This window comes from Ranitomeya variabilis, chromosome 2 (assembly GCF_051348905.1).
Source record: "Ranitomeya variabilis isolate aRanVar5 chromosome 2, aRanVar5.hap1, whole genome shotgun sequence".
NCBI lineage: Eukaryota > Metazoa > Chordata > Amphibia > Anura > Dendrobatidae > Ranitomeya > Ranitomeya variabilis.
The window spans coordinates 325,345,129-325,359,076 of record NC_135233.1 but is presented as its reverse complement, the minus strand read 5'-3'; the positions used below and the strand labels follow the sequence as shown (position 1 = coordinate 325,359,076).

The window sequence follows — 13,948 nt, the reverse complement described above, 5'->3', positions numbered from 1 at the left end:
CACATACCCTTATGGTTCTTCATAGAGCTGCAATTAAATCTACAGAGTTTTTTTTTCAGATGGGTGCATAGGATTAGAAAAACATGGCTGCATTCTTTCTGGTCTTGCACCACTTATGCCTTTGCGTGGTATTGTAGCCTCATTGAAATGAATTTGACAGCACTGTAATAGCACAGACAATCATGGGCAATAGGCCATTTTATTAATATGATGAGCCAACAGCAGCACGGTGGCTCAGTGATTAGCACTGCAGCCTTCCAGCGCTGGAGTCCTGGATTCAAATCCAACCAAGGAGAACATCTGTGAGGAGTTTGTATCTTCTCCACGTGGTTGCATGGGTTTCCTCCCACACTCCAAAAACTTACCGGTAGAGAATGTAAGCCATAAATATTAACAGAAATAAACACTTGAAATTGATCACTCTGTAATGACTCTATATAACATATGAGTTTCCCTTTTTGTATTGAAGAACTGAAATAAAATAACTTTTTGCTGACATTCTAATTTTGTGAGATACACCTGTATCCAAGAAAATTCAAACCCCTTTTCTCACTATTTTGCAAGAATCAGTAAAAGTGATGGGAGCCTGATATATATGACAATAAGCCGGAAAACAAATGTTGCTAAATGAATTTGTATTTGCCGCTGCATAATGGTTGTGAAGAGAGAATATGAAGAACAGAGGTTGTAGGTCAGTGTGTTAGGTCAGTGTGTTATTTCCATAGCAGAAGAGCAGAAGACTTTGTAGCTGTATTCCTTCTTTATTATAGGTGTTTGACTTACAATGTGTTTCATGGTCAGTGCTCCCCACCCCTCCTCTCTTCTTGCTTTTTTTTCCCCAATATGCATCATATGTCAAATACCTGCATTAAATAAACAATACACGTATGTAGTGTTCAGTTCTACTGCTATGGGAATAGCACATTGGCCAATAAACTATGTTCTTCGTATGCTCACCATGCAATAATATGACCAATCCGCTATGGGCAGAGGAGGCCCGGAAGCCTCATAAGTTTGTGTGGTGAAAGACATCTTTAGGTGTTATGCGCTTAGCACTACCCCACTAGGTGAGCACCAACAATGCATATAAAATGTATAAGGGTACTGTCTCACAGTGGCACTTTTGTCACTACGACGGTACGATCCATGACGTTCCAGCGATATCCATACGATATCGCTGTGTCTGACACGCAGCAGCGATCAGGGACCCCGCTGAGAATCGTACGTCGTAGCAGATCGTTTGGAACTTTCTTTCGTCGCTGGATCTCCCGCTGTCATCGTTGGATCGGTGTGTGTGACACCGATCCAACGATGCGTTCGCTTGTAACCAGGGTAAACATCGGGTTACTAAGCGCAGGGCCACGCTTAGTAACCCAATGTTTACCCTGGTTACCATCGTAAAAGTAAAAAAAAACAAACACTACATACTCACATTCCGGTGTCCGTCAGGTCCCTTGCCGTCTGCTTCCCGCTCTGACTGACTGCCGTCAGTCACCGCTGTGATCTGCTTTCACTTTACGGCGGCACTCAGTCAGAGCGGGAAGCAGACGGCTAGGGACCTGACGGACACCGGAATGTGAGTATGTAGTGTTTGATTTTTTTTACTTTTACGATGGTAACCAGGGTAAACATCGGGTTACTAAGCGCGGCCCTGCACTTAGTATCCCGATGTTTACCCTGGTTACCCGGGGCCTTCGGCATCGTTGGTCGCTGGAGATCGGTCTGTGTGACAGCTCTCCAGCGACCACACAACGACTTTCCAATGATCACGGCCAGGTCGTATCGCTGGTCGTGATCGTTGGAAAGTTGCAGAGTGTGACAGTACCCTTACACTGCATGTTAGGCCTCCTTCACATGTCCATGTGTGGTTTCCGCTATTTGCATAGATAACACTTCAACAAATGATAACCTATGGGGCTGCTATGCACATGTCCGCTTTTTACACAGACTGTGTCCGTGCAAACCAGAAGGCCGTTTTTTTTCTGGCAGCACGGATGAAAAGGGCCAATACAAGTATATGAGTCCGTGAAAAATATGCACAGCACATGGATGGCATCTGTGTGCCATCCGTGTAACACTACAAAGTATAGGAGAAGCGTTGTAATTTATTTCTTTATCCATACCGGAAAAACATTGATGACACACTGATGGTAAAAATGGACAAACGGAAGGAAAACACTGATGACACCGGTACCGGTTTTCACATCCGTGTTTTATACGTTTTATGTGAAGCACGCCTTAAGAATTGTTGCCCTATTAAGCCCTTTCTTCCTTTTTTTGTACATATTATAATGCAGCAGTTTTCATGACAGTGTGGTTAAGAGGCAGTAACCAAGGTTAGTCCAACTTAAATGTCTTTATTTTGGTAACTTACAAAGTAACTCAAACTTTATCATCCAGTTCTCAGCCAGATGATCCATACCAGTCCGTATGAAATCCATTTCAGTGTGCGACGCGGCGCCGTATCATTCATGACTCATGAGTGCATCAATGGCTTTGCCTTCTTTGGTCTGTGTTAAGACTCACACAGGCCTGTATTACATAGTCTCCTGCTCTGATGATTGCAAAATAAACGCTGGCACACCCAAACCTTAACTGAAAGATTAAATGGGATTTGGGGATATGAGCCAATCCCAAGACCCAGAGTGAAGGGAGAGATGCATCCCATCACCATCCTGCAGATCTCTCCAAAAATAAAGGACCATGTCTTCTGACTTAGTCAAATAGCTTAACCAAGTTCACATTTTCTTTTATTTTGCACTGTAACCACAACTTCATTGCAGTAATAGCTTTCATGCTAATGATTCCCCGGATAGTTGATATTATAATAGAAATGTTAGTTGCTTCTCTGTATTCTTTTAGCTTAGAATTTAAGCAGGTATTTTTGGTGCTGCACTCATCAGTATCTTGATTTCGTCATTTTACAGTAAAAGTTGTTTTTGTTGCTTTTTTCTCGTTAATGTTTTAATTTTGATTGATTGGATGTTTTTCTTATGTAGATTATCGGGGTTCAGACTTATTTAACATATGCTAATGATAAAGAAGAGGAAATGTGTGTCTGCAGCTTTTATAAAATGCCGTACATGTGCCACAGCTCAGAGTGATTATACGTGTGCTTCATCCAGCTCGCTGTGCAGCGATGGATTATCACAGCTGCCTCACAGCGGGCATCAATTTACATAAACTAGAAGCTGCTTACCAATCAATCGCCATTTGCTGGACTGTCATTCATGATATATTGTTATGTATCCCCTATACCTCACAGTGATAGATCTTAATGTTAGTAGATCAGTGGCTGGAATGGATTGAATTTTTGAAAGTGTTTAATAAATGCCTACGGTTGACAGAGGTAAGAAATTACCATTTTAATTCATAGTTTCAGAAGATGTATACATCTTAATATACCGGCTGCAAATGTGTCTCCAATTTAATGCATGGGTTTTTTTCTTACAGAGAGGGCTCATTCAGATTACCAGTTTCGGTCCGAGTGCGATCGGTCAAAACATTGGATTGCATTCGAACCAATCTTATTCAATGAGGCTTTACTCATGTCCAAGGAAAAAAAATCGCAGGACACATAAATTGCCTCCAATAATCGGGTTGCACTCGGCTATTCAAGTCAATGGATCCATGAAAAAAATCAGACTGCACTAAGATGAACTTTAAATAATACAGAGTTTTTAGTAATACTGTTTTTGATCAAAAATAGCATAAAAGCCATCCCACCCTGACAAGGTAACTCCAATCGGGACAGTCCTACACTGTCTAATATTAAAACCTTACCATGTGTCAATGTTGACCTCAGTGTGATTAAGGGCAGTCAAAAGGATTGGCCCAACCAGTGAAACACCAGACTGGGGAAGCCTTATATACAATCTCTAGCTCAGAAAAAGGGAGGCTCAATTTTTGTGTTTTTTCTGTGCAAGCCGGGGTGTGGTTCTGAGCTGGAAATTGTATATAAGGCTTGCCCAGACTGGTGTTTCACTGGTTGGGTCTGGTCCTTTTGTCTGCCCTTATTCACGCTGAGGTCAACATCGACACATGGTAAGATTTAACCTTTAATATTAGACAGTGTAGGACCATCCCAATCAGAGTTACCTTGTTGTGGTGGGATGGCTTTTGTGCTATTTTTGATCACAAACAGTATTACTAAAAACTCTGTGTTATTTAGATGCACTTTTTGCTTTTTACTTAGTTACAGCAGGGTTTTGCTCATTTTTTCTCTTGTAGGTTTTATATGTTTTACGGCCCATTTGAACATGCATTTATGAGCTGCATGTCTACCAACTCAAGTGAAGCTCAATTTTTGTGTTTTTTCTTTATAATATTGCATTCTGTGCAAGCCGGGGTGTGAGTGTTGAAATATTAGGAACGTGGGATGTCTTCACGGACAGGAGGCAGATCAAGAGTTAACAGTTTTATTAACCATAAATGCACTCCACGCTGGGAGTAGTGGGTTGCAGGGTGACGGTAGGGAAATGGGGAAGAACTGGGAGAGTGGCAGGGTAGGTCAGGGATGAACGATAGTTCAGTAATTAAAGAGGAGAAACTTATCCGACTGTAGTCTTCTTCTGTGCAACGTCTCAGGGTTCCAACGGTGTCACTGACAACACCGCCACACGACGTCGCGATGAAGTCTGTGACAGATGGGAATCCAAAGGTGGCACTGACAACAGCGGCACTTGACGTCTCAACGAAGTCTGTGAGGAGAGGATAACATTCCCATACTCACATGTCTCTAGCACAGTACTGAGTCCAATGTGTGGAACCGCCAGAACGTAACTCTGCTCCACAGTGTAAACAGGTGAAAGGTCACCAACGTCTATGGAGCACTAAGTACTCTACTTGCGGCACGTGTGCTGTATTGCTCAGTCACTAAGCACACGGCACCTTGATCTCTGTCAGTTACTGGGCGCGTTGCAACACCCAGCTTGGTTCTGCTCTGCTCCACACGACTCCACTCTGCACGGCTCTGCACTGCGCAGCTCTGTTCCGCATGGCTCTGTACTGCGTGGCTCTGTTCTGCAGGGCTCTGCTCTGTATGGCTTTCTCTGCAGGCAATGGAGGCTCTTTCTATATGGCTTGTCACCAAGCCGGTACTCTGGTGGGCGAGGCAGGGCGCGGCACTCACCGCTCTGCGTGCTGCTCTCTGTCCTGTCCTCGATACTGCTCTGCGCCGGTGCCAAACTATCCTGCAGGGCGTGCTTTTTCCCACTCTTTCTCTGTCCTCCTTTGTCAGCAGGAAGCTCCATATCACCAATGCTTCCCTCATGCAGCAGGGGATGGTCCACCTCTCTCAGGCTTCCCCCCAGAAACAAGGTATGCAGCCTCTCTAGTTCTGGACCCAACATGAAGGTAACCATGATCTCGTTGACCTTCTTACATTCTCCCTCTCTTTTAGCTCGCCATTCCACAGGTGAGAACTCTTCGTACTCCAGTACAGTCATCTGAGGTCCGACAGATGCCCATAATTTTAAGCAACTGCTTCTGCCTCTCTGGCTCCATCTTCTTCCTGTAAAGCTCGTAATGGTCACCCTGAGCTTTGGGTGGAGTGGTTGGGAACGGGAGTCCAGGTCCCATGGAGCAACTTTCTCCGAGGCCTGTTCCTCTTCATCTTTGACAGCTGTGGGGGAGAAGTCTTCAGAAAATCATTGTTTCGTGACCTCAGGTTTTACAGCTGCATGCATCATGTTCTTTTTCTTCTTCTTCTTCTTAGCTTTGCGGCCAGCAGACATTTGAGCAGACGGTCCGCCCTTTTCTTTTTCATCAGCAGAAACCTTAGGGACTTCTTGCTCGGGTTCCTCAGTTTGGGGACTTAGTACTGGTATCTTCTCCATAGCTCCCCCTCTCTTTGACAGGCACATTCCTGCCAGAACTGGATTCAGATGCGTCAAGACCATGCAGGCCGGACCCTTCGTCTTCCGCGCTGTAGTCAGCAGGATCTTGTGAGCTGATGGCTGGCAAACTTTCCACCTCAGGGGACGACAATAATAGCTCTTCCTTCTCATCAATGAGAACCATAGGAGCAGGCATCTCGGGAACGCTTGTCACCTTCTCTCCTTTGTCGGGAGCTTGTGGAGAGCATAATGGCGATTTACCGCTCGGGCAGTCGTCCCTTCCTCCTCTTCAGGTCGAATCTCACCATCGGGACCTCTAGAGCCAGTTTGGAGTTTTGCCAGAGTCGCCGCCACGTGTCGGGAAAGCGCAGACATTTTATCGTGGACAGTCGACACCCTCTCTATCTATTCTCACTGTCATTCGTTGTGGCTCCATCGTGGCTCTATCTCTCTTATTAGCAGGACCTTCGGAAGGATGAGCAGTTCTCCGCCATCGTTGGTCTCTGCTAGGGCAATTTCTGGACAGTTGTCCCACTCTACCACATGTCCAGCACTTGCTTCTGCACCTCTCTGGTGGGCACTTCCTTATGGATCGTCGGCCTCTGTGGGAAGAGTATCCCATCTGCGAGCGCTCTTCATTCCATGACCTGGAAGCAAATTTTGGGGAGACAGCTGGGGTACCTCTGATGTTCTGCACCTCTCCTCTAACTGCTGTGAATTACCTTGGGGCATGATGCTGGGCTTCAAGACAGCAGCAAGGGCTTTCCTCATGCTTTCGACTTCTTGTCATTATTTTTGCATTCCCAGCCGTATGTTGTGGGACCACGTCAGCTCTTCTTCATTCGGGTTGCGCACTCTGCAGTTTCGGACCATCCCTGTCAAGGCTGTAATCCCCTGCTCCTGCTCACCTATGTGTGCTTCTGCCCCTATTTCAGAGAAAGTCATGCTGGGTTTAACTCTCAGGCACTCTCGCAGAGCCTGCTTCATCAGCACATCGCGTAAGCCTGTCACTAGCTAGTCTCGCAGCACTACGTCAATGGACCCTACGCCTACTCCATCTTTGCGAGCAATGGCAGCATGGAGTTCCTGCAGCACATTCATAAGTTGGGTCACAATCTCCACCTCTCTTTAAATAAGCCTGAACAGATCATATGTAACTCTCCCACGTCCATAGGATCCCCATGCGTCTCCTCAAGTATTAGTAGAACTTTACCCAGGGTGTCTCTTGCCAGAGCATGATAGAGTGCCTGGCCTCCCTATCTAAAGCCATCATAGCCACCTCTGCTTCTAGGGCCGGGGTCATGGGGGGCATACTCATCAACCCCCTTATACGTTCTGCTCAACTCCACAGCATGGTATTATTTCCAGTGAATTTTGGGAAGTTGTTTAACATGGCCCCCAGCGAGATACTACCTCTAAGACCCCCTCTAACTGCTTGATCTGCCACCTCCACGCAATAGTACAACATCCTGCCGACTATGCTATGTGTAGAAATCGCAGGAACGTGGGATGTCATCACGGACAGGAGGCACATCAAGAGTTAACAGTTTTATTAACAATAAATGCACTCCACAGAGTGAGAAGTGGGTTGCAGGGTGACGGTAGGGAAATGAGGAAGAACTGGGAGAGTAGCAGGGCAGGTCAGGGACGATCGATAGTTCAGTAATTAAATAGGAGAAACTTATCCGATTGTGGTCTTCTTCTATGCATTGTCTCAAGGTTCCAACGGTGGCACCGACAACAGCGGCACTTGATGTCTCGACAAAGTCTGTGAGGAGAGGATATCTTTATCGTACTCACGTGTGTCTAGCACGGTACTGACTCCAATGTGTGGAACCGCCAGAACATAACTCTGCTCCACGGTGTAAACAAGTGAAAGGTCACCAACATCTATGCAGCACTAAGTACACTACTTGCGGCACGTGCACTGTATTGCTCAGTCACTAAGTGCATGGCATCTTTATCTCTGTCAGTTACTGGGCGCGCTGCAACACCCAGCTCAGTTCTGCTCTGCTCCACACGGCTCCACTCTGCACAGCTCTGTACTGTGTGGCGCTATTCCGCATGGCTCTGTAATGCACGGCTCTGTTATGCAGGGCTCTGCTCTGTACGGCTCTCTTTACAGGCGACAGCGGCTCCATCTATATGGCCCGTCACCAAGCTGGTACTTTCTGGCAGGGGAGGCAGGGCGCGCCACTCACCGCTCTGCGTGCTGCTCTCTGTCCTGTCCTCCACACTGCTCTGCGCCGGAGACAGACTGTCCTGCAGCGTGCACTTTTTCCCTCTCTTTCTCCGCCAGGAGGAAGCTCCGTCTCACTAATGCTTCCCTCATGCAGCAGGGGATGGTCTGCCTATCTCAAGCTTCCCCCCAGAAACAGGGGATGCAGCCTCTCTAGTTCCGGACCCAGCATGCAGGTACCCATGATCTCGTTGACCTCCTTACATGGCCTCCTTTTTTCTGAGCTATAAATTGTATATAAGGCTTCTCCAGACTGATGTTTCACTGGTTGGGCCCAGTCCTTTTGTCTGCCCTTATTCACGCTGAGGTCAACATTGACACATGGTAAGGTTTTAATATTAGACAGTGTAGGACTGTCCCAATCAGAGTTACCTTGTCGTGGTGGGATGGCTTTTATGCTATTTTTGATCAAAAACAGTAATACTAAGAATCCTGTGTTATTTAAATGCACTTTTTGCTTTTATTTACTTAGTTACAGCAGGGTTTTTGCTCATTTTTTCTTTTGTAAGTTTTATATGTTTTGTGGCCAATATGAACATGCGTTTTGAGCTGCATGTGTTTCAACTCAAGTGAAGCTTAATTTTTGTGTTTTTTCTTTGTATTATTACACTTGGATGGCATCTGAGTGAAGGCTGACATTCACGGACTGACAGAATAAGGAAGATGGAGAAACTTTTTTTTCTATATTCTCCAGATCCAAGAAAAACCAATCACACTGTGATCATACTCTGATCAAACTCTGATTTCAGTGTGATTAGCATAATTACACAATTTTTCTCAGATGGAGAGCATACAGTCGTTTGACGCTAGATTGTAACATGCCCCATCAAAAACTGCCTTATAAAGGTATTATCTTTTAGAAACATTAAGGGAAAGACTGGCTTTGAATAAAAGCCTGTTGGACTAAAGTGGGCCAAATATCTTAAGACTGGGCTTTTCTCCCATTAAAAACATAAACAGTTGTGGTAGAAGTCAGCTACAGTGTATGACAGGTTTTCTTAGCATACATTTTGGATAACTGTATCCCACTTTGGTTGACTTTGTCATTAAGGCCAAACTCTAGCCGATGCTAAGAAAAGTGTCAAAAGGTGCATTTTTTTTGCACAAGCTCTTTGCACAAATTGTGTGTCTTTCAAACCAGATTACTGACGTAGAGGGAATTTTAATTTCCTCACGTTGACTATAAGGTAGAATACCCAACTGTGCTTGGCAATAGATAACTACTGAGAGTGAGGCAGTACATTCAGTGAAATCAATTTTTATTAACCAACTCAACATTTTAGCTCCAGTGAGCTTTTCTCAAGCGTTTATTTTGCATGGCAATGGTTTAGTGATTTTAGTTACCATATGGCATTTTACAAAATAATTTACTGGGATTATCCAGAGTCTTAAAAAATTCTATCAGCAGTTAAAAAAACAGTCTTAACCCATTTAATAGCCAGCTGCTCTTGTGCCAATGGTCTTAATTACTTTGCTGAAGTGATCATGTACCAGACATCCACTTGACCACTGCACCCAATCACTAGCCTCAGTGGTTTTGTGCCCTTACATACACATATCATCACTGAGGCCAGTGATTGGCTGCAATGGTCACATGGATTTTTGGCACATGATCACTGCAGAAAAGTGAACAAAAGGTCAGAGTGGTGAAACTGAAATAGTGTGGATTTAACAGTTAAGTATTGCTTTTTTATTTTTGTGGTATTCCCAGCTATTATTTATTTTGGTTTTTTTTCCAGTCCAAAACTCCTTTAAATAGCCCAAATTTTGGAACTATTGCTCTGGTAGTGCCAAGAAAATATCAAATTTCTTAACATACAGTACATTCAGCCCAATATTAATTTATTATAGAAAACTTTAATTTACCGTAGTTCAAATTTATTAATCCCACTAAAATGTACTTACTGAAGGGTACAAATATCCATCACTGTTCATGGCTAGGTATAGCTTCGTTTGAACACCTTGAATAGCCACCACTCGTAAGCCAACTGGTATGAGGTTAAACAAAGCTGAAAAAGATACAAATAATCAAAATCAACAAACACATTATTATACATAAAATAATCAGGTATCTACAACTATTACATTGACTCCTCATGGAGCCTGTCAAAAAACATCAAGTAACTATGGGTAGATCATCACTGACGTTGTATAGATTGCCACTTCTGGAGGCAAGGCAAGAATTTTGTGCCCCTTATCCTGTGGAACGTTAGCTCTCCATGAATCCCTTTCACTTGAGATGAGGAGATCGATCTATGGAAGACTGATTTCAAATTGACTGTTGAAATTCAAAGGTCCCTATGAATTCAAACACTCTGCAATTCAGATCGCCAACAAAAAAATTTTGAAGACTCATAAAATGGTACAACATCAGGAATGACAGCACAGAGTTCCCCATAATGCCCTCCAGCTATTGCATCACATGATCTAACCAAGCCAATCAACGTGGACTATAACAACCATTTTAAAAAAGGGGGCCGTCCAAACAGCGCCATTTTAGGCTTTTCCAGCATAGGGATAAGAGAAAAGCATACACAGCTCATTCCACTTAGGGATACGAAATCACCCAATTTGATTGTTTTGTACTATTTCAATGCTGAATCGCATTTAAAATGGTAGTGGCAGTCTAATTCTGTGAATACTAATTCAGAGATTCAAATGATATAGGGAGATGCTGTAGTTGTATAGTTAGTGTGATTGTGAATACATTGATCTGTGAAATACTGCAGTATCAGCACATTAAAAACTGCATTTTTATTTTTCACACTCTGCAAACAGGGTGGGCAGTATTAAACCCCCTGTACTAATTTTGCCAGTGAACCAAAATCCTGAAAACAAGGCTTGTGTGACACAGAAAGTGTGCTTCCTGCATTGATAGACATGAAAACCTTTAAATTTTATTTTTTTTATGCCAGAAGAATAATCTCCATAATTTAGAACCTTAAAAAGTGTGTGTGTTGTAAAAAAGTACTTTTATTTTATTTTCTGGCATATTTCCTTGTTGTAGTACTTCAATATTAGACCCACACATGCAACACAAATACAACTGTTTTGATTACCACTTGTTATCATCCATTTTTTCCTAGCCAGATAAGTTGTGGTTAATTGGAGATTAAAAAGTTGTGGTATGCATTGGAGAGCTTAAAACAGATCAGAGAACTCAGACTGTTTTACACATATTTTATGGTCTATTGGAAGTTTTTTAGTATTGCGGTGGATTTTTGGAGTAAAATTCAGCAAAGCTGGCAAATTCGACTTTCAAACGATCCGCCCAACTCTAATGTCTCCCTTTATTGAACCCATTTTTCCCCAAGCACATTTTCTATTTTAAGAAAATACTGATGTAATTTTAGTTTGCCCTTTAGCCTCCTAGTTTTCTTTTTGCTGAAATCTGACGTACAATTTTAAAATGTTTTAATATCATCATTTGAGCTACAATTCTACATAACCGCAAGGTCCTTGGCAGGGGAAGGAGCACTGCAGCTGTGTCAGGACATGAAGAATAGGTGGATCTGGGCAGCCAGGAACTTTCAGTGATGTAGTAATGTAGTTATAATAATGACTAGAGATGGGCAGACCTCTGGATGTTCGAGTCCGGCAGGTTCGGCTAAACAGTTACAAAATGTCCAGGTTTGGGTACCAGAACAGTCCCTGGACCCAAACCTGGACCCCATTCACTTGAAAGGAGGGTCCGAACATCCAGTGTTTGCCACAGTGCAGCAAACGCCGCTTCTGACCTGCGGTAAAATCATTGCCGCCAGTCAAACAGCAGCAGTTCCCATTCTGTCAATTGGCAGCGTGAGCCTGTAGCTATGATCGGAGGTAAAAAGTTTACATCCATTCACTAGGACTACTGCTCCCATCAGCCTATGCCTGCTGTCAATAATAACAGCGAGAGCAGGCAGCTCATGGGAGTATTCATCAGATAGTGCCTGTGCTGTAAATAAAAAAATGGCATGGGTTTCCTTGTATTTTTGATAACCAGCCAGGCAAAACTCACAGCTGGGGGCTTTAACCCTCAACTGTTAGCTTCAGCTAGGCTGGTTATTAGGAATAGAGGGGTCTCCACTCTGATTTTTTTAACTTATTTAAATGAATAATTTAAAAAAAAAAACGGTATGGGGGTCCCCTACATTTTTGACAACCAGCCAAGCTAAAGCAGACAGCTGGGGGCTGGTATTCTCAAGCTGGTAAGGGGCCATGGATATGTCCTGTAGCAGTGGTAAGTGAGGTTCATATTTGTGGGGTTGATATCACCTTTCTATTGTTAGGTGACATCAAGCCAACGGATTAGTAATGGGGAGGCGTCTATAAGATGCATCTCCATTACTAATTCTATAGTTGTATTGTAAATTAACACACAGCCAGAATAAAGTCTTTTATTCGATATAAAACAAAACACTTTTACTTTTTATTGAAAGATAATAAATACAGTTATACTCACCTAACACCCATTCCATTGAATCCCTCATCTCCTGTAATAAAACTAAAATAAAAAACAACAATATTCCTCACCTGCCCATTGTTCTTTCCCACGCTGTAATCCATGTCTGAGGGATAAACAGTTTTTAACCTGGATGGTGCCAAGAGGTGACCGTCCAGGCTGAGAACCACTGGAGAATGAGCTGCTGCGAACACAGCATCAGTGACTAGAAGTGATCTCATCAAGGTTACCACCTGTCATGGAGACTGCGTTCCCAGCCAGGAAAATTACCTACAGTGACCTTAGCAAGATCCTCGCTAGCACAGTGAGATAGTTTCAAGGTGCAGCACTGATCTCCAAGAATTCACCGCAGTTGACTATGAGAAATTGGTGAACTCGTTGAGGTCAGCGCTACACCATGAGCCTTTTTCAAGGTGTTCTCTAAGATCTCACCAAGATCACTGCAGTTCATTTGCCCAGCTGAGAACAGAGCCTCAGTGACTGGCAGTAACCTCGATATTGTCACAGCTGGTCACTTATGCTGCACTTGCAGCAACTCATTCGCCAAGGGCAAAGGGAAGAGCCGAGCAAAGCACCATAATTGGCGTATCTAATAGATGCGCCTTTTCTGGGTGGCTGTGGGCCATTTCTAGGCTGGGAGGGGCAATATCCATGGCCCCTTAGCAGCCTGAGAATCCCAGCCCCCAGCAGTCTGCTTTACCTTGGCTGTTTGTGAAAAATTGGGGGACTTCATGCGTTTTTTTTACATTTTTACCTCTGATGACAGCTGCTTTCTCATGCTGTCACTTGACAGAGTGGGAACCGGGCTCTCTGACCAGCGGTAATGATTTTACTGGTGATCAGAATCTGTGTTTTCCACACTGTCAGTCACAAGACAGCATGACAGACACCCGGTGTGAACCCAAACAGTAACATGGACTTCCTGGTGAAGTTCATGTTTGGTGGCCGTGCCCGAACAGTAGGTCTACAATACGGATGCCAAACCTTACTGTTCGGGTTCGCCCATCTCTAATGATGACTCATTTTGTTAAAGAGACTTTCTGTTTCTTGGAAGGAGTCAGCTAGTCAGTTTTTAATCACGTGATGTCATAGACTTGATGGAAAACAGAAGAATTAACTGGGTAGAAAGACAAAATGAGGAATTGTAAGTACACAGTGCTATATAATATGGTGACTGCAATATACTAAGAGGATAATAACTTTGATAGGGTGCCTCTTTAATTATTAGGCATTATCTACATTAGGAATTCTATTTTTCTGTTACACTATAAGATGGAATTCATAGAAGGGGAAGGATCCATAACATGAGACACTCAAAAAGATGCCCAAATAAACTCCAATGGCTCAAATGGTTTTAAGTGAGATTTCCATGATGGTGTCCACCATTTTACGCGAAATATAATAACAAAGCACGCTGCAGTATTTCTT

The 13,948-nt window shown here is 43.6% G+C and overlaps 1 protein-coding gene across 5 annotated transcripts in view; it reads right to left on the bottom strand.

The window, feature by feature from the left end:
- FGF13 (fibroblast growth factor 13) overlaps positions 1-13,948 on the bottom strand; it is a 507,578-nt gene that overhangs the window by 112,584 nt on the left and 381,046 nt on the right. For all 5 annotated transcript variants that reach the window (XM_077285266.1, XM_077285263.1, XM_077285267.1 and 2 more), the window contains one exon: positions 9,982-10,085. In XM_077285266.1, coding sequence (XP_077141381.1) covers positions 9,982-10,085 — 104 coding nt within the window. The remainder of the gene's footprint in view (positions 1-9,981; positions 10,086-13,948) is intronic.